At 42.3% G+C, this 26774-nt stretch overlaps 1 protein-coding gene across 1 annotated transcript in view; it reads left to right on the top strand.

Annotated features, from left to right (window-relative positions):
- kaznb (kazrin, periplakin interacting protein b) overlaps positions 1-25627 on the top strand; it is a 147291-nt gene extending 121664 nt beyond the window's left edge. Inside the window, exons 5-10 of the mRNA XM_080775210.1 lie at positions 15706-15903; positions 18079-18215; positions 18948-19118; positions 20271-20451; positions 20722-20855; positions 21738-25627. Of these exons, the coding sequence (XP_080631336.1) occupies positions 15706-15903; positions 18079-18215; positions 18948-19118; positions 20271-20451; positions 20722-20855; positions 21738-21908 (992 nt within the window). The 3' untranslated portion in view covers positions 21909-25627. The remainder of the gene's footprint in view (positions 1-15705; positions 15904-18078; positions 18216-18947; positions 19119-20270; positions 20452-20721; positions 20856-21737) is intronic.
- The last annotated feature ends 1147 nt before the right edge of the window (positions 25628-26774 follow it).

Genomic DNA, 26774 nt, shown 5'->3' with positions numbered 1-26774 from the left:
AAAATATTTAGCAAAATTGTAAAAAAAAAAAAAAAAAAAAAGGCAAAGAAGTTTAGGGATAAGGGGTTTAGCGGTAACGGAAATGGAGCCCATGATCTCTGAGCTAGATTGGTTCATAATGCGGGTGCGGCGTTGCATCATGCTGATGGCATGAGGTGATACTGATGGTAAAGCGGGTGCGCTGTGTCATTTGGTAATAGCTTTTTTTCCTTTTTAACCACTAAGATCTCGTACGTTGATGTCCTACTGCTGCGTTGTACCCCCAGCAATCTGTCTGGAAACATTTTATATCATTAGATGTAGTTTGTTTTTTATTACTCGCAGTTAATGAAGCATAGCCAGACAACAAAACAAAATGCTAAGACACTCTACTAGTAAAGATTGAAAAGCACCTTTTAGATTTGTATCCACCCTATGCTGTCTCAGCCTGCCCGGCACATCAAATTCCATCTCTGTTTGGCGTGTCTGCTAAATAGTTTCAGTGTTTTAGTTCAATGATGACCTGGAAATCATAAATCAATCACCTCGCCCACGTACTTTGTTTTCCTTAAGAATTTATACATTGTTTGGTACGTGTTTTTTTCAAAACGTGACACATTGTGAGCTTGTAGATCGTCTATTTCCGTAATGAAACTGACAGAGTAAACTGTACACCGGGTGCAGATCCAAACCCTTATTTGACATAGTGCATACATACCTTAGACAGTTTCTATGCCTCAGGCATACATGACATAGAAGACATGTTCTGGCATAACATTACATGTATATGACAGTACATTATACAATACTTCAACCATGACTGTCACTGTAATGACTCTGACTCATAATCTTCATAGAAGACTAGTCCAAAGTCCATCATGTCAACAGGGTTGTGTGTGAGTGTAGGAGATGTAAGTGTTGTTCATTAAGTTATGACAGGTTGGTTATATTAGTGGCATTTACTGTTCACCTGTACTGTAGATGTCATAATGGTCTCAGCACAGATCGGAGAGAACAAGAGACATTACACAAGGTCGTAGCCTACTTTCATGCCCTCGCATCACATTGCGTGTGTGTGTGTGTGTGTGTGTGTGTGTGTGTGTGTGTGTCACACAACGTGCAGCATCCACGACACTACAAATTGCAGTTGTTAATGAGTTTGCTGGCGACAGATGGCGCCATCAGAGCCGGCGTCACCCTCACAGTTCTGTAGCGTTGTGCTTGACGTGCCAGATCCTCGACCAAGACCGCTGGGAATAGAACACGGTACACCTCCATGGGGAGAAGAGCTTAGTTCACCTGTTTTTCCCTGTGACTTTTGTTTCTATTCATCTATTGTGTGTGTGTGTGCTCGCCCCTGAACATGGCAGGCTATTGTACATTCATCTGCGCAAACATAACACTGAATTTAAACAATGAACTCTCGGACAAAAGAACAGGTCTTTTACGCTCGCCGTGTCCATTTTTGCCAAATTCCGGGTGGCAGAATGGAGCTGGCTGCAGAATCGGTTCCACTGACTGGACCCTGTGGCGTTGAAATGCCTTGCTTAAGAGCACAAAGGGTGTTGTGTACTGTCCACATCAGTCATTCAGTGCTATAGTTGTCCACCCTAGCTGGACTCATTCCTCTCTGGGATCCCCAATCTGACACTCTATCCTCAAAAGTTAACTCTGCAATTGTATGAAAAAGCTGCATCTGCTCCACTCAGAACTGTTCAAAAAAATCCAATTTCAGTGGCATCCTGTAACTCAGAGATTACTGGAAGTCCATTTGTATACTAGTTACAAACCCCGGACCCGTAAAGCTTCATTTACTTACTATCTATCTACTTTACTTACTAACTATCAATCATTTACCCGGGGACCCACTTGATCCCCACCAAGAACAAGGTCATGGTTTGTCTGGGTGACACTAAAATGTATTTGGTCCCAGACAGATTTGATTCCTGGCCCTGGATATGTGTCAAGGTGTCCATGAGCAAGACACTTGGGCCTTCCTCTGAGCGCTCACATACTGTAACCATTTGCATCAGCTGGGTGAAGCAAGCTGAAAACTGAATTTACCCTGTGGGATTAACCATGCTACTGTTTTCCATAACATTGTGATCAAGATTAAATGTGTTTTTTTCCTGGTGTAAAATTTGAGTAAAGTCATAACCTTTTAGCTGAACTAATTCGGCTGCTGCAGCTGAGTGGAATGAGCAATGAATGCCTCTAGCTGTTTGCTCATCATATGATAGTAATGCTGATGATAATTTATCAAAATGTTCTTTTGTGCAAATATCCTCTGAAAGCACTGATGGAATAGTCATCCCCAATATCGAGGTCTTTGGTCAAATATATTTACCAGCAGCTACAGCCAGTAGTGTTGTTTTCACTGTCTGTGTGTGTGTGTGTGTGTGTGTGTGTGTGTGTGTGTGAGCGCACACACGTGTATGCGTGCATATGGCACGACTGTGCGTGTACGACTGTACGTGTACGACTGTACGTGTACGACGTGTGTGTGTGTTGTGTGTGTGTTTATGTCTGTGGACAGATTATGTCATGGGATGACGGGATAGTGTGAACAAACATGCAAATCGTCAACCATGCCGTCATGAAACTGCATGTGTGTTTGTTGGTTATATCTTGGTCATTTGCTCCCATCATGTTATTGTTACCCATTTGTTTTAGCTTGGCCATAATCCAATCCATGTTGTTTAGACAGATGCTACTATGTTCATTCGTTTGCCTGCTATCCTATTTTATTTGAGGCACTAGACTGTTGTCAAACAATAAAAACGCCAACGTGGATGAACACAAAAAGGCGAAACTTGTTGACTAGGGTTCATGCTTATACTAGCTGCTTATTCTAATTTTGCACTTGTAAGTCGCTCTGCATAAATTCTGTGTTTGTTAAATATGCCTATGTTGTAAATTGTTAGAAGGCTGACTTTGAAGATCGGTGTCGTTCAAGTTAACCAAGGGCATTGGGAGTAGCTGGTCAACAGATACTGGCTAGCTGTAGCAGATACCACTCATTGACATTAACATGTCACAGTATAATATTGCGGCAGTGGCTACTTGTTAGCATATTAAGCTGACAACAGTGTTGATTTCGACAACTAAAACTATGACGAAAAATGTTCGTTGTTTATTCACTGACTAAAACTAAACTAAGACTAAATAATAACGAACCTAGATGATGACTAAAACTAAGACTAAATAAATTTACAATTTCATCAACAATTAAAAACTAGACTAAAATGTTATGGAGGGACTAGTGGAGAAGAGATCCAGTTTGGTTGCAAGAAAGGCTTTTACTATTTGACCAGCACCTCATCAAATACAAATTGGTGACCTTGTGGGTATACGTTACATTTTGAGTGGCAGTATTTTCTCCCTAGCTAATTATAATCATTGTAAGCAGTGTTGCCAGATTGTGAGAAAGAAACAAGCAACCAGGTCTATGAAAACAGTTTTAGAGCAGTGGTTCTCAAACATTTTCATTTCAAGATTCCCCAAATTATTTGACTACAGACTCCTATCTGAAAATATGTTGTGCCCAGGGTGACCAGATCCAAACTGTTCATTTGAGGGACAAGTGGGACAGGACGGGGTTTAGCAACTTATTGCTTAACTATCAAATGTCTTGATGTCATATTCAACCATATGCTAATTGTGATCATATGGCCAACTTGGTACTGTAGTGCCTCATATTTCTCATGTTATTTAAATTTTTAACAGGTTGCAGGACAAGAGACAAAGAGTGGGGACCCCAATACAATATCTGTGTTGTTACAATGTATATTTAATGTACTGTATATTTGTATTTTCTTTGAAGAATTATAGCAAACGTTGTGAGCTTGTAGCCTAGTCGCTTATTTGGGCTTGTTTTCATAGATCTGGTTGCTTGTTTCTCTCGCAAGATCTGGCAACACTGGTGCGGGTGTGCGCTCATCTTAAGGCTGATTTATACATAGTCCTACGCCGGTGGCCTGTGATGAAAATTAGACGTTATAATTGCAAACAGGCTGGTCCGAGTTCCCCGCTCTCTTCCACTGTCACATCTCTGGCAGTGTGCCTAATCTGACCATAATAAACGTAAGAATCAATTATAGCTATCTGCACTCGCCGGCCATGCACTGCCCTCACAGGCATACATTAATATGCACACAGGCACATAAGCACACACTCACATGCACATACTGTAAAATTCCTATACACAAAAGTGTGTGTGCGTGCGCGTTTGTGTGCATACACAAAGCACACAGGCGCCTGACACTTTGCATATTAAGACTTCACACACAAACATAGGCACACGTATACTATATGTAAATAGAATCTTACAAAATATATAGGGCAGTGTGCATAATCATCTACATAATACATAGGGCATATGGATTTCATATTTAGAAGTTGGACCCATGCAGTGCACACAAAAAAACTCAGTGTGCTATGATCAATGTACTATCTTTGCCTTCGGCTTCGGTTTACTAGTGCTGTTATTCTTCTAAATAATGTATTTGTTATTGCTGCTATTTGTAACCATAATACTACACTCTTTACTCTTGTGTACACTCTTGCATGTTGACTATGTATTAAGGTTCGTACTGTTTGTGAGCTGGAAGTAGTTTTGCACAAATCTCTCAAGGATTTTAGCATGTACATTTGATACCAGGGGTGGTACTTATTTTTTACCTAAGTGAAAGTATCAATACCACAATGTAGAAATGCTCTGTTCCAAGTATAAGGCTTGTATTCAACATTTCACTTGAGTAAAAGTATAAAGGTATTGGCACCAAAATATACTTAAAGTACCAAAGTAAAAGAACAAAATGTTTTCAAAATCTGTCAAACATTGTCAAAAATCTGCAGTATTTTAATACCGAAGTATAAAATAGTGCTTAAGTGTTTAATGTATTTTTGTAATAATGTTCTAATTCAGTAATTAGTAATAAAGCTGTCAAATAATTGTAGTAAAGTAAAAAATACAATATTTGCCTCTGAGATGTAGTGGATCAGATACTTCTAGTTTCGAAAGTTGGAAATACTCCAGTAAAGTAAAAATGACCTCAAAAAGGTACAGTACTTGAACATGAGGTACAGTACTTGAACATGAACTTGGTTACTTTCCAACCCTGTCCCTAACCCTGTAGTAATGTAAATGTTTCTAGTTTTCTCACTGGTAAATTAGCATTAGGTTGGTGAATCCCCTGGTCATGATGTCAGGTTGAGACTGAGCCAGCATACATTATTTATTCCCATAAATTATACAGTAGAATGCCACTGTAATACCCTGAGTGGGAAATGGATCTGACCTTTACATGTAGGTGTTCTTCTGTGTTTGGCTAAGCTTTACACAGGGTGACTGGCTGTGTTTGAGGCGTCCTGACCAAAATAGTTATTCTCAGTTTAATCTTCAGCAACCAACAAAAATACTAAAAACACACTAGCTCAACAATCTGGCTCATTGTTCCCTGTTGTGGGGGCAGTTCTGTCTACCCCTGTATAAAGCCATGACCATGGCCCGTTTTAAACCAGTTTTAAACGAGTCCCTCTTCTCTACACCCAAGTTTTACCACCCACCCATGAGTCAGTCTGTGTTTGCTATTTCAGAAGTCTCTCTCTCTCTCAATATGAAAGGTTTCACATTGATGTTATCCTTTCATGTAAACCCTAAAATTTGTGGCATCCTTTTGTCTCGATTTCTAAACGGCATGCTCCATTTTGAGATCACAAATCATTTTGTTTACAAATGTAGCTCTGAACAACCCATTTTTCGCTTTTATGAGTGCTTTTAGCAAGACCTCTCAGCCTCACAAGGCCAACCAACCTCATGAGAGCTGCAGACGGAACATTAGGATCTTAAAAGGCCTAGCAGACAGCTTGAGTGGATATGCTATGTTGTGGTAGATTGACCGTGTTGACCTGTGCAAACCATATTGTGTCATATATATCTACAGCACCAGATAATTCTCCAGAGAGACAGAGACGGTCTTATCTGCGGCAGCATGCACTGTAAAGCAAATTCTGATTATGAATATCGCACAACCCTTAATATGCAGGTGACAGGGTTCACCCTGGCCTGTATTTTCTTGCATGGCAGCGCGTTGGAGCTATTACCTGCATGATGAGTTTGATGGAGATCTGAAGCAGACTGCTGTCATCTCCCATGGCAATCAGACTCATCTTCTTGTACGCTGCCTGTAATCAGAGGAGGCCAGAGATCAGAAGGCATATGTTGCTCTCCTGTGCTAGCACTGTGTACACTATGACAGCTGTGGGCATATTCATGGCATGCGCACGTGCGTTCACGCACACGCGAATGCACGCACGCACAGACACACACAGTCACACACACACATAGTTGGCTTTTTGCCCCGAGACAGGGGAGGTAGTGGTACAGTATAAAGAGCTACAGCCTGTGTTATGATGGAGAGTCTCTCTGGAGTACAAAGCAAATTTATTTATAATGATCACCAGCAGTCAGTAGAAGTTCATTCATTGCAGTCACCCAGTGTCCTTCTGATGATGGCTACCCAAGTCATCCAAAATAACTGCAGTATGGCCCCTGTCGGCCTAGCGGTCCGGGCACCTAGGCTCCTAAAGCCTGACGACAGCGCATCGCGGGTTCGAGTCCCGTTCCTGACAAACTTTGCTGTATGTCACTCCCTGTCTCTCTCCCCTCCGTTTCCTGTCTCTCTCCCCTTCATTTCCTGTCTTTCTCCCCTCCATTTCCTGTCTCTCTCCCCTCCGTTTCCTGTCTCTCTCCCCTCCATTTCCAGTCTCGCGTTACCAGACTGTTGCCTCCGCGATTTCCAAATGCTTTCATCATACAGTCTGGAGCAACGGAAGAGCTGTCATGAGTAAAATATAAAGTGGAAGTGGAGACTCCTCCCCACTTCCGTTTCGTCTTTACGTGGGTTACCACTTCCAATACCCTCACCTGCCCTCACTAGTACACAGTCACCTGCCCACAGGTAGAGAATCACTAGTACACAGTCATCGTTGTGAGAAGCCTTACAGGTAGAGAATCACTAGTACACAGTCATCGTTGTGAGAAGCCTTCCAGGTAGAGAATCACTAGTACACAGTCATCGTTGTGAGAAGCCTTCCAGAGAATGCTGCAGGTGCTTTGATGTCACGCTGTGCTAGCTATAGGAGTATCTACCTGCAGTGATACCGCAGAAAAACTGTCTCTGCACAGTAGAGTCATTACTTTTTATCCCTTACTCCACTTCCCCCTCCCCCTCCCACACACACACACACACACCCCCCGCATCCCCCTGTCCTCAGCAGTCACATTACTGCTGTGCGCCAGCACCGGCAGACCCCACGAGGGAAGAACCGAGCGGAGCAGTGTGGGAAAATACTGCAGGAGTTGTCAGGAGCGTTGCAAAGGAAACAAAAATACACTCAATCCGTTGCTCTATTTCCAGATTATTGTGGGAACTGACAATCAAATAGTAATCCAAGGATTGTGGGATTTTATTTTTGACACGTTCAGATTCCATAGTAATGCTTTCATTGCGAAAGAAAGAACCCCCCCTCCCCCCTTCTGTCAATCTACTTTACGGCACACCTAATGTAAAAAGAAAAGTAAAGCCCATAATGCAGGATCAATGTACTTAACGTATATGGCTGGGGCTTTGTGCAATATAAGAGCAGATCCCATCTCTTGAGAGCGACAGGCAGGATTGAGGTTGTCACAGTCGTATAGCTTAGACAATAGCTGTCGGCATAATGTATCTGTTCCATATAACAGCTGAAGTGGACTGACCAGATCAACCTTTCACTCTGATGTAGGGAAATTTACCCAAAGTCTATCGAAACCCATATTTAGAACCAATAACCCACTTATTTTTCTTATTTAGGTTAATCGAATAATGGAGAAGAAGCTGGGTTAATTTTTTATCAATCTTTTTATATCTTACAGTAGGCTATACACAGTAGCCTATTTATTGTCTTACAGTAGGCTATATCCAGTAGCCTAATGTCCAATCAACACGGAAAATTCTAAAATATTTTGCACAATCGACTAAAGTCATTAGTCTGATTAAAGATGGAGTGGCGTGATTTTTGTATTTCTTTCCAGTGTGTTTATGAGGTGACGGTACTTCATTAGTGGTGTTGTTGTTGTGCATGTGCAATGATGTCTTCCCTTTGTATTTAGGGTTTCTTCCTGGAGGCTTCTGCAATGGTGGCGCACTTTTCTTTTTTAATGGCATTCATTCATTGTAATCGAGGCAAAGGAATTCAAATAATCGTATATCATATTGATTTGAAGTATTGTCGCCCTGCCCTACTCTGAAGCCTGATTTAGTCTTTGACGTACAGCGGTGTCCGTGTGTCTGACACATTGTGAGCTTGTAGATCAGCTGTTTTTGACACGCACTACAATATCAGAGTATGTAAATTGTTATGTTAAATAGTCCTTTGAGGTCAATCATTTCTGAAACGTGTACTTCTCAGGCACCAAGCAATGGTGAGGCTTAGGAGATGGGAAAAGTCAATTGATGCACATATTTAAGATAGATTTATTTAATGGTCACAGTTCGCTTTATCATTTGCCATTGCCTTATTCCTAATGCGGCTAATCCGCTGCAAGTCAAACTGTGGGGACATAACTTGTTGAATTTATAATGCTTTAATATTGAAGACAGATGTGAATTATTCATTGTTATGCATTTTGAATCTACATGAGACACGTATTCATATGATGTGGTGTAGTCTGTAGTTCTCCTGCATACATATCGTTGTAAAGCTTCACACTGTTGAGATACCGGTATATCTCTAAGGGGACCATTACAGTAAGTAAAGGTTTTGTGTGTGTGTGTGTGTGTGTGTGTGTGTGTGTGTGTGTGTGTGTGTGTGTGTGTGTGTGTGTGTGTGTGTGTGTGTGTGTGTGTGTGTGTGTGTGTGTGTGTGTGTGTGTGTGTGTGTGTGTGTGTGTGTGTGTGTGTGTGTGTGTGTGTGTGTGTGTGTGTGTGTGTGTGTGTGTGTGTGTGTGTGTGTGTGTGTGTGTGTGCGTGCGTGCTGGCTTGTGGCAGCCTTGAAATAATCAGTAACAGTGATGCGATGGTGATGGTCTGGTCAGTAGTGGTGATGGTCTGGTACTCTGGTCAGTAGTGGTGATGGTCTGGTCAGTAGTGGTGATGGTCTGGTACTCTGGTCAGTAGTGGTGATGGTCTGGTACTCTGGTCAGTAGTGGTGATGGTCTGGTACTCTGGTCAGTAGTGGTGATGGTCTGGTACTCTGGTCAGTAGTGGTGATGGTCTGGTCAGTAGTGGTGATGGTCTGGTACTCTGGTCAGTAGTGGTGATGGTCTGGTCAGTAGTGGTGATGGTCTGGTACTCTGGTCAGTAGTGGTGATGGTCTGGTACTCTGGTCAGTAGTGGTGATGGTCTGGTACTCTGGTCAGTAGTGGTGATGGTCTGGTCAGTAGTGGTGATGGTCTGGTACTCTGGTCAGTAGTGGTGATGGTCTGGTCAGTAGTGGTGATGGTCTGGTACTCTGGTCAGTAGTGGTGATGGTCTGGTCAGTAGTGGTGATGGTCTGGTCAGTAGTGGTGATGGTCTGGTACTCTGGTCAGTAGTGGTGATGGTCTGGTACTCTGGTCAGTAGTGGTGATGGTCTGGTACTCTGGTCAGTAGTGGTGATGGTCTGGTACTCTGGTCAGTAGTGGTGATGGTCTGGTACTCTGGTCAGTAGTGGTGATGGTCTGGTACTCTGGTCAGTAGTGGTGATGGTCTGGTACTCTGGTCAGTAGTGGTGATGGTCTGGTACTCTGGTCAGTAGTGGTGATGGTCTGGTACTCTGGTCAGTAGTGGTGATGGTCTGGTACTCTGGTCAGTAGTGGTGATGGTCTGGTCCTGGCTAGCAGTGCTGCAGTAGTCTGAGGTTGGGTTGAGAAGATGATTGAATGGACCGTTACAGAGTGTGGAGAATGTGGAGAATGTGTGGTGATGTTTCTCAAATAGTTCTTTAAAAGGCGATATGGCTCCTAAAACTATAACTGTCACCGACTAAAGAACCATTTTATTTACTGAATGGCTCTTCATGTTTCTCCTATGGTTCTAGAGAACCTGTTTTGTCAAAGACCATTTTTTGATAGTTCTATGAGGCATCTTTAAACACTTTAGACCCTTGCACCCCAATTCTGGGCTTGTTTTCATAAGCGTGCATTTGGTGAAAACACCATATAATAGATCTGCTAATTTTGGCAAAGAGATAAAGGAGTGGACCAAGTATAGACCCCTGGGCGACACCGCCGCACCGCCGAATCATTAAAAGAAGAGATTTTTGGTCTGAAAGGTTCTCTATAGCGTCACGCTGAAGAACCAGTTTCAGTTCCAGTTGGCACTTTTATTTTTCTGCGTGTGCAAAGCCAGCAGAGGGAGGCTGGATAATGACACTGCTGTGTAGCATTGTATGGCTTTACAGATGGCATGTGTAACAGCATATTGTCTTGAGATATTGTAAAGTAGCGTAGGATTTGTCTGAACATAAAATATGTACTTATAGCTTCAAATATATTGTGTTCAATGTTTCCAATTCGTTTTTTTCCTCTCCATTCCACTTCCACTTCCATTTTCACATGTCTATCCCATAGAGCTATAATATATCTAGTTGCTCAGTGGCGTTTTGAAGCCACGACGAAACGGCAAAGTCTTCCGTATAGCACCCCTCGAGCGTTGATATGATTGGTTGGCTCCTATCATAGTACCCCTCGCGTTGTTCTTGTGGTACCTCTACTCTACGTCACGTCCTACGTCACGATTAATTCATAAATGTAACCTACCTGGGCCTGCAGTACCACTTGACCAGTAGGCACGGTGGCTTCAACATTGCCCAGACATTCTGCAGGCTTGGTCTATCCTAGCAAGAGAGCTGTAGAGGCAGGGATTCGAGGGAGACCCCTGTTACTGAATTAACAGCCTTGCAATAAGCTATTTAACACTTTTAAACAAAAATGTCTTACTTGGTACACTCACTTAACAGTTTTTCAGGATGGCTAAAACACTAAACCCCATTCTCTAAAACAAATGTATAGCGGTCTAAACCCATTTGTCACAATTTGCAATTCTTATTACTTTCTGTAAAACTCTTCTCATTGTTCACACAATTGTTTCTAATGATGTGATCAAACCAGATGGGCAGATTAAGGTGAAAGATCCTTTATAATATATTATTAATACCAAGATAGCCAACCAGACGCATCACAACTAGTACAAAATGGTCCACATTGTGGGTGCGATCAGACCTCACAAACGTCCAATGATCATTATGGTTTCAGGTTGCTGACACAGACAGTTCTCAGACAAAGATAATTTCCTCCTGATGTGTCTAATTCCCTCCTGATTTGTCCTGATTTTAATATAAAAATGTTCTGAACATAATTATGTGGCTCCAGTATTTACTTCAGTGACCAGAATCTGTGTTCATAATATTATATTGAAATAAACCGACTCACAGCCTACTTCTGGTCTCCTAATGGGCCGGGCACCTACATACATCACACACACACATTTCTTTCCAAATCAGCCTCATGGTGGCGCTATAACAGGCCAATTCCTGTTTTTAGCTATAACTGCATCATCTGTATACAACTTATGTATGCACTCCCTAGAGGCCATGAAAAAACATTGTCCCTGCATCCCTCCACATCTGCCGGTTATAGCGCCACCATGAGGCCGATTTCGGCAAAACACATTGCTTATGTTAGTCACAGATTTCATCCAAATCTCGTCCTGCTCATCCAGAATTCTATCCTCAGAGTGGCTATGAGTGATCTGGCTCTGCATTTCCTCTACAAAATGAAGAAAATTGTTGCAAAAAACAAACAAACAAAAAAACATGTTTATATTACTCCTAAACATTTTGCCAAACATCACACACAGTCCTATCCTCCTGGTGGAGACCTGTGCCCAGAAGGGCACTTTTTCTAGTTGACTCTTTGACATTTTTGAGTGTACTGTTAATGTGATTTTCGGTTAAGGTTTTCTTGGTATTTTTATGCAAGGGCTGAATATATATAACATTCAGTCATTCACTACTGTATATTACTACTTACAATATATTCATTGTTAATTGTGATAACTATACTTTTTTAATTGCAAACATTTGCAAAAAAAGGGGGGAAAAGACCATTCTGTAACTGTTTTAAATTAACTGGCTGTGTATGATCTGAAAGATAAAATGGTTTTGAGGTGATTGCTCGATTTTGACAGAAGACTGTAGCTTGAAGATATTTGGTTTTGTGTTGAGAAAATGGCTGAATGTGTCGTAATTTCGAAGAGCTGTAATATCCCTGCAGGCTGTTCCACACAGTATAAAGACCGTTCCCGGAGACGCCTTGTATTCAACCAGACCCGGAGGCCGACTGAGAGCCTAAAAGTGGAGGGCCATTATTCTGTTTCAGCTGAAAGTGTTTACGTGTGTGTGGGATGGTAATGATAGGACTTTGGATCGATGGGAAGGGAGAGAAGGTGTATTTGAGGGAATTACTGATTGCTTCTCTAAATTACTCTCCATTCTCGCTGCATCTGAAGGATGACACACTCTTTTGTCGCTGCTGTAGTGACTTGACTACCAAATATGAAAGAGAACAGTTGAAAACAGCAACCGAAAACTTGGAATATACACCCGGCAAAATACGTGCTACTACACAATACTAAATAGAATAAAATGACATACTAAAAGTGGAATGCGCCTCAAGTTGTCTCATTCTGTGCAGCAATAACTGCTCACGATGAAGAATAAATCACAGCAAAGTTAATCCAAAGAGCCTATTTAGTATTTACAGATCTGAAGATGACCATATGGTAAAGCACTCAAAGCAGTGTTAGAATGCATACTTCCATCCCTCTCGGCCCCTAGAGAGTGATCAAAGGCAAGCAGCGACACATACAGTATAAGGAAAAAGCCTATAGGTAAACGGAGGAATAAGAGGATTTGGGTGGCAAGGCGGCAGTGAAAGATTGCTCTCTCAGGGAGACAAACTCCTTTTGCGACGTGCGATGCAGAGCTGCCCAACGCGTCTCCGCAGTCCTGAGTTGACAGAGAGCGATGGACTGTCCCTTCCACTCTTATCGGTACCGCTGCAGCCCTGCGCTGTCTGGCTAGGCTGCAGTCCTTGGGAGGCCCACTCTCTCGCACACACACACACACACACACACACACACACACATGCGCACACGCGCAAGTGTAGACACATGCAAATACACGCAGACTCATGCACATAGATTTGTGCATAACTTTGCATGCAAGCATGCAGTCTAATTGTCATTTGCATACATAGTTTCACTTGCAAGCATAGACAGGCTTGCAGACACAAACGCATCATAGGCTACATACGCACACCTCCTGCAGTGAGCTAAATTCTCTTCTCCTCTAAGCTAAAAATGAAACGGTTGTAAAACTATGATGTGCAATCAATTAATTAAACCTCAAATGGGAAATAGAAAGGAAACTAAAACTAATTAAAAACACAAGATTCATAACCCAGCTGCGAATTTGGTAGCAGGGACTGCAGATAGTAAGTATAGTATAGTTTGCATGTCTTTTGTCCATGGTCATCCAAAAAAAACTGTGCATTCTTCTGTAACCAACCACGATAGACCTATACATTTCTACACAGCCACACTATAAACCATAATGACAGATGTTGACAGATGTTTCTCTGTTGCCATTGTAATACTTCCTTTACTGGCCTAAAATACAATCTGTGAATATATATGTGAATACGTGGCATGCGTTAGTCAACTATGTCTGTCCACGTCACGGTTCTCAGAGTCTCAGGGCCGTTCCTATAGTTCCCTGCTGCTGTTTGTCAGGCTTTTCCCCGAGGGTTAGGAGGCTCTCACTCAGACTTTAGAGATGGAGAGCGAGTGGCTCAGGATCATGACTCAAGACTGTGTCGCCCATATGTATTTGAGTCTCATCAAGCTGCTTTTCTCTCGCTTGCCCTGTAGCTCTGTCAGTTTCAGTCTTGTCTGTCATTCTTCGTTTGTCCGTGCCACTCGAACACCCGTGGCTACAGCCACTCTGTGTGCATTCATTGTGTGTGAGTCTGTGCGTGCATTTGTGTCTTGCAGAAGAAATTGGGTGTACGTTTAGTCTAATTGTTGTCATTATGTTTCATAAGCACACCCTTCCTCTCTGTTCCTTTGCTGTTTTGTCTCGCTGTATTAACATGACAAGCTTCCAGCGTCTTCTCTCTGCTGCTTTTTGGCCTTCCTCTTTTTCACCTCTCTTTCTTCCTCTTTCTGTTGGTTTCTTTCCATGCGAACATTCCCTTTCCTCTGATTTCATAGGCTCATCAACCCCTCCTTACACCCTTCCTTCACTTCCCCATTCCTCTTTTGTAGTTCCTCCATTCCTCTGTCTCTCTCACTCTCTCCCCCAGGCTAGGTCTCACTTTTAAAATATGTTTTTAATCTCAATGTGACTTCCTGGTTAAATAAAGGTTTTCTCTCTCAAATTTAAATATTGTTGCTGTTCGGCAAAAACCTCCTATCTTCATATTTCAACTTGTTTCTTCTCAGTACATTAATGACCTACTTCTTCTTTCAAGAGTGTCGCACAAAAGTAGTGAAAATAGCAGACCTACAAGCTCAGAGCTTGTATTCAGTACGCAGCAAAGGTCTGCTGGATCGGGGCTTGAACCCGCAACACGCTGTCAGCCTGGACCGCTCGGCCGGCCTAGGCCAAAACCATACATTTTGAACGAAGGCAGACAGCGATGTGTCTTTTTGCCACTGACCATGTTGTTTCCGTGCTGTGCAAGTTGTGAGAGAGAGAGGGGAGGGGGAGTAAAGTAAGGATAGAGAATTGCATTGCATTGAATTGCATTGAATTGCATTGGACCTGCTATGTTTGGTGTAGGACACGACACCCAACCAAGTCATCAGAGTGACTCAAGAAGTGAAATATTGGCCTCTGAGTGGAGTTTTCTTCCTGAGGGAAGCAGACAGCCAGTTCAATCAGAAAGATGTAGCAGCGTGTGTGGACCTGTAAAAGATGTTGGACTTTATCTCTGTCCAGCAGATAGAATCTAAATCTGCCTTGTGTTTCCCAGAAATGACGTAAAATGGACATAATCGTCTGGTCTGTGTAGATGTATTGTACTGTGTGTGTATGTGTGACAGAGGGGGATCAGCCGCCAGTCGCCATTCAGTCTCTCAAATGAGTTGCGTCATGCTCCATGAGCTGCCAAGTAACCTGGAGGTTTATTGTCATTTCATTTGAGATCCATAAAGGATGACATTGGAGGCTTTTCCTCGCCGATGTGCGGTATGTCTATTGTCTGCTATTAAAATGGTCTGGCAGTATGTGGCAGTTACAGTGGTTGTTTTGCCAAGAATAGTAATACATTATATTTTTGTGGTAGGGGGAGTAAAGTAAGGATAGAGAGAGGTAGGTAAACTAAAGGGAGAGCCAGCGTTCCGTGCTCACCACAGTTCTCAGAAAGCCCCGCTGTAAGTAGCCAGTAGTTGAACAGCCACAGAGCTTGGTTGAAAACGCAGAGGTGAAGTCAGTGGTCACGTATCACGGCCAGAATGCACAGGCATGAACGGCACTTCCACATACGTCACGGTGTATGACTTGGCCACCTGAACCCGCGCACAGAGTTGCTTTATTGACACAACAAGCGCATATTGCCATGGCATTAATAGCACATCATACAACGAGAATACATGTCATAACAAAATGTTTCTCTCTCTCTCTCTCTCTGCTCCTCAGTGCTGCTGCGTGAGGAGGTGGCCCAGCTCCAGGAGGAGGTGCACCTGCTGAGGCAGATGAAGGACATGTTGAGTAAAGACCTGGAGGAGAGCCAGGGAGGAGGAGGCTGCTCCACCAACCTGCTCTCTGCCACAGAGCTGCGTGTCCACCTGAGCGACAAGGAGCAGGAGCTGGACAGAGCCAAGGAGGCCCTACAAGGTCAGGGTCACCCCCCCCCATAGACTCTGAGAGTGTGCACTGGTTTCTAACTGTCAATAATTAGCTTGGAACTTAGCCTGGCATGGCCAGACTAATATCACTGTGTAGATATTAGTCTGGAACTTCGTTGTGGAAGATTTATTTCCAAGGGTGGTTATTAATACAAACACATTCCAACGTCACAGCAAAAAAAGAAGTCGCACTTTGAATAGTGGGCTCTGATTGGTCACCCACAACTCTGGGGTGAGCGAAATATAATTATAACTGAGGAGTTATAATTACACCAATCCACCCAGGGCATTTTTTTTTCCTGTGGTAGTTTCCAGGCTAGCTTGGGACCCCGGACCAGTGTGTACTGTGTCCTGAGACAATTCGTTGTGATTTGGCATTTGCAATTTTGCATTGCATTGCATTGAATTGCATTGAACCTGCTATCTTTGTGTAGGACACGACACCCAACCAAGTACAAATCAGTCATCAGGGTGACTCAAGAAGTGAAATATTGGCCTCTGAGTGGAGTTTTCTTCCTGAGGGAAGCAGACAGCCAGTTCAATCAGAAAGATGTAGCAGCGTGTGTGGACCTGTAAAATATGTTGGACTTTATCTCTGTCCAGCAGATACAATCTAAATCTGTCCCAGAAATGACGTAAAATGGACATAATCGTCTGGTCTGTGTAGAATATGTACTGTACTGTGTGTGTGACAGAGGGGGATCAGCCGCCAGTCGCCATTCAGTCTCTCAAATGAGTTGCGTCATGCTCCATGAGCTGCCAAGTAACCTGGAGGTTTATTGTCATTTCATTTGAGATCCATAAAGGATGACATTGGAGGCTTTTCCTCGCCGATGTCTATTGTCTGCTAATAAAGTGGTCTGGCAGTATGTGGCAGTTACAGTGGTTGTTTTGCCAAGAATAGTAATACATTATATTTCCCTCAAAGTATTTTGTGGAGTATAAAGTTTCAGAGAATTTACAAATACCTAATTTGCATGCACAAGCACGCGCACACACGCGCACACACACACACACACACACGCAGTGCCTTGATTCTTTTACTATTTTGAAAACATTTTAAATAATGAAAATAGCCGATCTACAGGCTATTTTCACTATTTTAAATATTTTGTTTTTCAAAGTAGTGCAAATTGCCAAATCAGTTCAGGCATAAGGGGGTAAGGCGCCGCACAAGATGGCGCCCACAGTCCCTGGGCAGATACTGTGCTTCTACTGTCAAGGCTCTGTGTTGTGCAACCTGTTGAAAAACAGGTTTTGGATGTTGACTGAGGTGGCAGATCAACGTCTCCATGTGGAATGCATAATGAGTGACACATATGTTTGTCCTCATGAAAAGTACAGGTTCCTTGAGAATTCAACACACACACTATTATTTTCACTTGTGACATCTCATTGCGTCATTTCTGCTGTATCTTTCTCTCGCTCTCTCTCTCTCTTTTTGTGTGTGCGACTAATGGCTAAAATGTGTTCTGCATGCCGATCGGCACAAAACAGACCTGGGTGAGATTAGGGAAAACTCACCAAGACCTACTGTAATAGTACTACTACTGTACTTAAGTAAATTATACTGCACTTTTCTTGAGTACATGTGTTTTTGGATACTTCTGACATTACATTATGAATGAACTACGTAAGCCCTTTTTCAAATGTGAAAAAAATGTTATTCTTCTTCTTCATTTGGGGGGGGTCTACATTTTTATACAGTAACATACAGCTGATATTAAAAAGAAAATGTACTTTGTAATTTGTAATTTACATACTTAACGTAATTTATTTAAAAAAGCATGTAGGCTACTATTTTTAAATGCAAGTATAGAGCAACTTCCACTTGTAGTTGAGTCACATTTGACAAGAGGTATCTACACTTTCACTACTGGGGTTGAGTACATTGTCCACCACAGTGCATAGCGTAATGCCACTCAATGACAATTAACCTTCAAAGGTGATGAGTTACATCATTCAATCTGGGCTGCAGCTTTGGGAAAAACAATCATCCACAGCTGCTAGCTGCATTGATAGAAGACATTGTGCCACCCTGTGGCCATCAGTTGTAACTACTGTAATTTTTTGTCAAAGGCCCTGTTGAAGCCCAATATCTTTCTTTATTGTGCTTAGACTTAGACACAATCCTGCTTTTAATGTCTTTACTCTTGTGTTGCAGCTATGAAAGCAGACCGCAAGCGGCTAAAAGTGGAGAAGTCGGACTTAGTGAGTCAGATGCAGCAGCTGTACACGACACTGGAAAGTAGAGAAGAGCAGCTGCGAGACTTTATACGGAACTACGACCAGCACCGAAAGGTAACAATCATTTGCTTCAGATACGATTATTTACCAAAATGTACCGGTTTGTTGTGAAATCTTTCTCTTCAGCACAAATCTATTCAATTCGCTTATTTTGATTTGGCAGAGGGAGCTTGTATTTGACCCACGCAATAACTCTCTGGGTACTGAAACCTCAACATCCTGATCAACACTAAGCTTTGTCATGTGTTGTTGTAAGTTGGAAACGCCGGGCAAGCTGATATTGTTTGTTTGTAAACATTAATGACGATACACCAAAAGTTAATCTGATCCTACCGTTATATCTGTACTTGGAATCATTAAAAACACAGGTTGCATCATTCCAGTCCAGTTCCAGGGTTTTATTTGCTTGCTTCCATGCAGCGTAAGTCGTGCGTTAGACTTTCACTCTAGACGCATTTATTTTCTAGCTCTACAAGTTCACGACGTGTCGCAAAGTGAAATGTTGTGAAATTAGTTCCCCAGAATATGGCTGCTAGGGGTTCAAGTGGTTACAACTCCAGGGCGATAATTTAACATTTTCCATCTGGCACCGCTGAGCCTGTTTTGCTCCTCACGATAAAAGGAAAGACAGCTCGTAATCCAGAGTTGCTCCTCCGAGCCTAATTTGTTGAATGTTAATTCCGGAAGCACCACATGCACTGACCCCCATGGACTGTTTTATCCGCTCGTCAACATCGATGAGCGTTAATAACGATGCGCGTGCGTGCGGGCGGGCATCTCTTTCAGGAGAGCGAGGACGCGGTGAAAGCGCTGGCCAAGGAGAAGGATATGCTGGAGAGGGAGAAGTGGGACCTGAGGAGGCAGACGAAAGAGGCCACGGAGCAGGCCAACATCCTCCGCTCTCACATGGACATGAAGGAGAACCGCATCAAAGAGCTGGAGGCTGAGCTCACCATGGTACATCATCACATGCAGTTACCCACAGTCACACGTAGAGCTTCTGCACACACTCAATCTTAACCCATTTAGGACTGAGACCAGATTCTACTAAATGTCTTCTAAATCATGAGTTTTCTGGAGAAAAAAAACCTCATGTTTCTATGTCAGTGGTTCTCAAACTATTTCATGTCAAGGACCCCAAAATTATATGTAATTGGCTGCCGACCTCCATCTGAAAATATGTTGTTCCAGTGACTGAAAGAATATATATCCAAAGATTTGCGCCACATTTTCAAGATTTTTCAATAATAGCAGTTCTACAAGCTCGTAGCGCAGCCCTCTGGGCCACGCTATGAGCTTGTAGATCACGCCATTTTATAATTTTAAAATAATGCAATTTCTCAACAGTAGCGCCTTTAAAATTAATTTTACACCTGCACTAAATGCAAAGCACAATCCACAGTGCAGTTCTTCACTGCTCAGGTTTCCTGCTCAGGGATATTTCTTGTCCCCATGGGGATAGAGTGACATTCCGACGTACCGCCATTCCATGACTATGTGGCTTCCGCATGTGGTTAGGGACAGGGTTAGTAATGCGGCGAGTCGGAATGGCGATACGTCGTAATAGCGGGCTTCGGAATACCTCCTGTGCAAGAACTGAGAGCAAAGTATATTACCCTATTACCTCACGCAGTGGTTTTCACACTTTTTGTGCCCCTAACCCTATAGAGCTTTGCAGTCCCGCCCCCTCGAGAGACCCGGAAAAGAAATCCCTGTTCATTTTCCTCATAGACTTTTCAGAAAGTATTTATTTAAAGATGTTTACGCCGCGGACAAAGCCAACTCTTGTCGTGACAAATCATGACACTAAACACAATGTTTTGGGTCAAACAAAGAATTAGAAAGTAGAAAAGAACGCCAGGTTACAACACTTTTTTTGTGTTGTAACCAAAAATGTTGTTGGTCCAAAATATTGTGTTTGTTGTCATGATTTGTCACGACTCGAGTTGGCTTCGTACGACGCTTTAAATAAATACTTTTTGAAATGTCTATGGGAAAAATGCATTTCCTGGGCCTGGCGTCGTCATGAAAGGGGCGCACAGCAATCTGGAACCACTGACTGACGAATTCAATAGTAATGTCTTCTTTGCTTTGTATCATGTTTCCCAGGCAAAGCAGTCTCTGCACACCCTCACCAAGGACGTGCCCAAGCGCCACTCCCTGGCCATGCCCTCGGAACCCGTGATGAACGGCAGCCAGGAGTGGGTGATGCAGGCCGACCTACCGCTCACAGCCGCCATACGCCAGAGTCAGCAGACCCTGTACCACTCCCACACCACAGACAGACAGGGTAGGTCAACCTGCAACCCCCCAACCCCCCCCCCCCCCCTCCCTCCCCTCGCAGACACCCCCCCTGTCTCCATCTCGCTTCGCCGTTGCTTTCTTGCTTTTACAGACGCACAACATTAACACACTAACAGAGGGTTTCCCCGAGATGGTTTCTGTTGGCTCACCGTGGGTGTCTTTTCGATGTGTGTTTGTGTGTGTGTGTGTGTGTGTGTGTGGACGCGTGCGGGTGTGTGTGTACGTGTGTCTGTGTCCATATATGTGCCATCTCCAGCCGTGCTCAGGATCAGCCCCTGCCACTCTCGCCAGCCCTCCATCATATCCGACGCGTCGGCGGCCGACGGCGACCGCTCGTCCACGCCCAGCGACATCAACTCCCCTCGCCACCGGACGCACTCCCTCTGCAATGTAAGAGCTGCCTGCCCCTCCCCCCGAACAAGTAATCACACCTCCGCAATTCTCTGTGTGTCCTCCCTCGCGCCCCCTCCCCCCCCTCCTTGTCTTCTCTCCCGTCCTGCGTGTCTTCTTGTTGTGTCCGTCCGTCCCGTCCGTCCCTCTGTCTGGCCCGTTGTGGGTGTGAGTCTGCCTGCATGCTGGTGTTTTTTTGTTTGGCGTGGTCATTTGTTGCTTTTTCGCGATTTAAATTCTGTAAGTTGTACAGTGGGTTGAGTGGAGCCGTTTTCTCCAGTGGTGGACGAAGTACTGAGATTTTGTAAGTAAAGGTAGCCTACCACGTATGTAAACATATTCCGTTACGTAAGAGAACTGTTAAGTAAAAAGCCTGCATTAAAAAATTACAAACGAGACACTGTTCAAACTTCTTTCGAAAATAGCCAATCACAATGCATTGCGATGCGATGTGTTGTGAGCTTGTACATCGGCTATTTTTGAATAAAGTATAGACAAATCCACAGCACTGTAGTTGCCGCTCTGTGGATTTGTGGATACAATAGGGCTTAAGTGGTTAATGTATGTTTTGTAATAACAATTCTAGATCTGCAGTGTAACTTGTAAGGAAAGTTTTCAAATAGTTGTAGTAGAAGTATAAAGTATTGAAAAATGGAAATAGTCAAGTGAAGGGTTTGAGGACCCCCTTGAAGAGTTGCTGCAACTCAAGAGAGTATCCTCTAGTCTAGTGACATTTCAAATAAATAAATAAATAAAAGGGACCTCATAAGTACTGTACTTGAGTACCGTATGTACTTTCCACCACTGGTTTTCTCCCTAGTTTTCTCCAACTAAAATGTCTCTTTCCCATCCTTTCCCCGTCATATTGCCTGCATCATCCAGTCCATGGAGGATTTGGAGGATCAGAAACGTAAGAAGAAGAAGGAGAAGATGACCCTGGGGTCCCTGTCGCGGGTGTTTGCTCGGGGAAAACAGCGCAAGTCACTGGACCCTGGTCTGTTTGATGGTACATCCACCCCTGATTATTACATAGAGGAGGATGCTGACTGGTGATGCCGTGCACGTCTGTGTGTGTGTGTGTGTGTGTGTGTGTGTGTGTGTGTGTGTGGATATCCAGAGGAAAGTGCGTGTGTGTGTGTATGTGTGCGTGTGGGAGAGAGAGAGAAAAAGACGAGATGAGCGCATGTGTCCCCCAAGCAAAGGCCTGACACAGACTATCGCCAGAAAATGTATATTATTCTCCAAAACGTATGTATGTAATGTAAATTAGATATATATTTATAGATGTACATGTATGCATATGTATATATGTTTACATGCATATAAATATATACATGGGGTTTATGATGATGTGTGGACATGTCTATGCTGTATTATCTTCCGACTGTCTTAAATGTTTTCTTTTTTTTTTATAACTGGAGACTTGAAGGACTGCTGTGTATATGTAAATAGGAGGTATTGTGCATCTAGTGTTTGTACTTTGCGGTTGCTTTTATCATGCCTTCCCACGTTTCCTCCCTAATACTTGATTTACCCTTCGTCGTACGGCGGTATCGCGCGACAGCCGATGTACGAGGTCACAGCCAGTGTTGCCAGATTTGCAAGAGAGACAAGCAGCCATGTCTACAAAAACAAGCCCTATAGGCCCAGCCGCATGATCATACACACACACACACACACACACACACACACACTCACACACACACAGCAAATTGATTAGCTACAGTATTTGAAAGTAGCTTTGTTAAAAATAAATCTTGAAACAAATGTGAAATATTTTGAATATTTTTTTAACATTTTAACTACAATATATCTTGTATGGGGTCTGTGGCACAAACATTTTCAGATGGAGGTACGACGTAAAATACATTAACAATTCATATTACATTGGGGGACATTAAAGGGGAATACCACTCATTTTCAACATTTTACTATATACCTTAGAGCTGTTGTGTGGAAATAATAAAAAGTCCGCCCATTCTTTGTTTCCTAGAACTGGAGGTCTGGGGGAAAAAATAATTAACATGGTGAAGTACATCTTGATGGTATCATCAAAATGTTGAAAATGAGTGGAATTCCCCTTTAAATTGACATGAGTATGAGTGAGAACCATTGATTTAAACAACATAATAAGCAACTACACAACCAATCTACAAGTGACTTCACAGAAAAAACTACTTTGCAACGCTGTTCACAACCTTGTAGACCGGCTGTCATACGACAAGGTATAGCCTACATCAGGCATCAGTTGTTGCTTATTTCACCCATCTCTAATATTCCCACAAAACGGTCACACCACAGGAACCCCATGTCCATTATAGATATTGTTTGGTATTTAGCTGGCCAAAAGTAAGTAACTTTAGCGTAGGGCTGGCGATGACTTTAAATCATTATCACAAGTATTGCAAACTTTTCCCTCGATTGCCATTAATAAATGAATATTTTTCTAAATAGTGAAAATACCAGATTTACAAGCTCACATCGCATCGCATCGCAGTGCCTTGTGACCCTTTAGGTCAGCTATTTTCGCTATTTTTGTATGCCATCATTGTACAACGAAGTGTAATACAAGGTTAAATATGACTAATCGATTTAGTCCATTCTAAAAAACAAAACTATTAGAAATGTTTTTGGCAATTCGTTTGATTATTCAATTAACCTACATGAGCAAGGTTAAGTCGTCATTGATTTTAAATATTGATACATTTTTGGTTAATTGCCCAGCCCTACTTTGGAATAGTGATGGTGTTTTCTGTAATGAGGTGAAATTGATATTCTAGTATCAATACTATTACCCTAAAATACCCTACTCGTCACACCCATCGTCTCCAATCATGGTGGAAAACAGTACAGTACTTTACTGTATGTTATGTGGAAGACATGCATTGTAGTCATATCATTATCAGGCTCAGGATCTGTATCAGAATATTTGCACGTTAAAACAAGCGATAAAAGGGACAAGAGGTGTTTTTCAATTCTACCATGCTGGATTTTCCATTTAAGCCAGTGATACTTTCTGTTACTCTTAATTATCCACATAAAGCCTACATACTTTGTTGACTGGGCTTCCCCCAGGGGTCTGTACTCGACCCCCACCTTGTTTCCCCACTACACCAAATGTCTTCGCTGAAAATAAGCAATTTACAAGCTCGACAGATTGCCTATTTTCGCAAAACGTCTGACGCCAGAATATGACATGATGGAAGCTTTACCTTCTGTCTTCCGAACGTTTAAGAGCATTTACAAACCAAAATTAATCATACATAATCAATCAAGCACACCTCAAATGGCTTGCCTCCTAATGCTGTCAAAACAATGTGCAAGTGCCAAAGTAAAAAGAAAAGAGATGTATATCTTTGAAAAAGAATTGTCTGTCTATCATTAAGTCACTATTAGCACTAGCCTTGTGAGACTGCTTATGTCTTTGAATTGTATCTAACGTGCCAATAAGAGACATGGGAATTTGCACTAAAGCTACAATCCGTATTTTATGTCCTTTCCTAATGAAGAGAGGCAACTGCAGTGATGTCTGAACTATAATGACTGTCGGGTGGAAACCTTGTATGTCCAAAATGGATACTTTTACTGAAATGGACAAAGAGAACCTGTATTCCAATGGACCGGCCAGTGTAGTTATTATTTAGTCACAAGCCCTTGTTAATACTTTTCATTGGTTCACTATTTATAAACTAGACACACACTTAATCACTTTCACTTCCGAAATTATTCAAGAAGCTAAAATAAAGAATGTGGGCATTCATTTACAAAAAAAGAAAGAAATATGAAGATTCAAGGTTTCTGCCTGACAGTGACGATATCTCTGATTTCCAATCAAGTGCTTCAAATAACTTTATTGACATTGTCAACCAACTACCCATCACCAGGGTATAACTGTCTCCATTTACATTGTAGGGAGACCACCTCCAACCCCTGCAGATGCACTATATATTCTATTAACATACTCCATCAAAGATTGGTCAGAATAATGTTTTATTCAGTACAAAACATCATGGATTGTAGCTTTAAAAAACCCTGCATGGTCACCAGTGTTGCTTTGGTTAGAAAAAGCCCATTCATTCACCAGTCAAATTAACAATCTCAACCATCCACTGTTAACCACTTAAACCCTCTAGTCTTAGGCCCAGTCCACACCTACGCAACCATTATCCCCAAATTGCACTGGTCTGCAACATGGTGAGTCTAGAGCGTTGCAATTTCTTGCAACTGGTTGCACATTGCGACTATTTGCACCGGTGTGGAGTGGACTGGCCTTTAGAGAACGGGACTTGAGTCATGACTGTACTTTGACCACTTTTCTGCCTTTCACTTCTCTTCGCCTAAAATAGCCGATTGCTTGTAGTTCGACCAGAATATGGATGCTGGGGTTCAAGTGGTTAATCATCCCTTTCCAACTCCACCGTTATTTTACTTTGTTTGCATTATGAATGCACAGGCCTTTTTTCCTTTTGTTGTCGATGTTGTTTTGCTTTGTGTAAAAGAAAAAACCCTCTCTTGTTTCTCCCGTTCGGGGTCAAAACAATTCTCTGTTAAATGTTTTGTAATTTAGGAGATGTTGCATAAAAAGAGTAAATCTATTAAAGTATTTTATTTAAATAGAACAAGAGGTAAACTTCACATATGAGATGGTCTTGCTGCCGCTGCTGCAAGCAGTTGGGTCAGGACGTTTAATCATTTTCAAAAATGAATAACGATTGAAATGAAATATTTTAAAAATAAAACCAGCAACTAAATATAGACGCTGCATTGTGTTCCATGAGTGATGTGTTCTTGTGTTCCTAGCCTAGCGTGTCTCTCCTTCCCCTCCTGCCATTTGTGACGGTATCCCTGCACCTACCAGTGAGTAACTGTCTCTGTTTCTGAACTGGGGGTTCATTCATAACTTCACTTATTAACACAATGCTGTACTGAGAACTGACACATCTCTACATGCTCATCAAATATTCACTTTATTCAGCCACATAATCTCTCTGCTATTCATTGTACAGTATAAGGTGCTTTTAAATACATAATGGCTCCAGAGAAACACTCTGGCTCCATCTACTGGCTATATCATAAGCCTGAGTACGCTATAGCCATCAACTGACTTTCTTCACTTCATTTCTGATGTAGGCAATAGGCATACCACATGTATGTGACAGTGTAACATTCATTGTGCCGGAGTATAGTTGCACATACTATCTTGGGTGATTTATACTTGACACAAATAGGTTATCTACAGAGATAACAAGGTTATAGTTTTTTTTCTTTTTTTTCTTTTTACTTGTTTTCAATTTCTGTTTGGTTTTGATTCATTTATAAGGGTTACCTAGTTTTTTGTTTGGTTTTTCAAGATCGGAAAAATAGCAGATCTACAAAACGTCACGCAGGCTTGCAAATCTGCTATTTATGAAGACTTTTGAATTTTTTTTTTTTTTTACATTTTCTCTATGATTCTAGTTAGTAGTTTTGTAAATACACAAAACTGTTTCAGTTCAGTTTTTGGTTTTATTGAAGCTAAATACATTGTTTTTCCAATTGGGTGGAAACCTTGTTCTTTTTTTATGATTATTTTAAAAACGTTTTTAAATGGTGAAAATAGCTCACAATGCCTTGTGAGCTTGTAGATCTTCTATTTTTGTGTGGCATTCTTGTATGATGAATGAAGGGCATTCTTTTTTGGAAAAAACATCAAAAGTTAAAGTTTCTGCCCGACAATGACAATATTGGAGACAGAGCACCGACCGGTTCGATGATAACCTGACCCCAGATGAGTCATTTTGATCTCTATGTCCCTCTGACCCTAAACCCTTCCTTTATGCCACGTGCCGTAAACCTCTCCCTGAACCGATCCAGACTGTGACAGATTCTCAAGCTTCACACAGCAGAGCCCGTCTGATGGCGAGGACCAGCTGGACCGCC

This window comes from Protomyctophum bolini, assembly GCF_963924005.1.
Source record: "Protomyctophum bolini genome assembly, chromosome: 2".
In the NCBI taxonomy this organism is placed as follows: domain Eukaryota; kingdom Metazoa; phylum Chordata; class Actinopteri; order Myctophiformes; family Myctophidae; genus Protomyctophum; species Protomyctophum bolini.
This window is presented reverse-complemented; position numbering and strand designations above follow the sequence as displayed.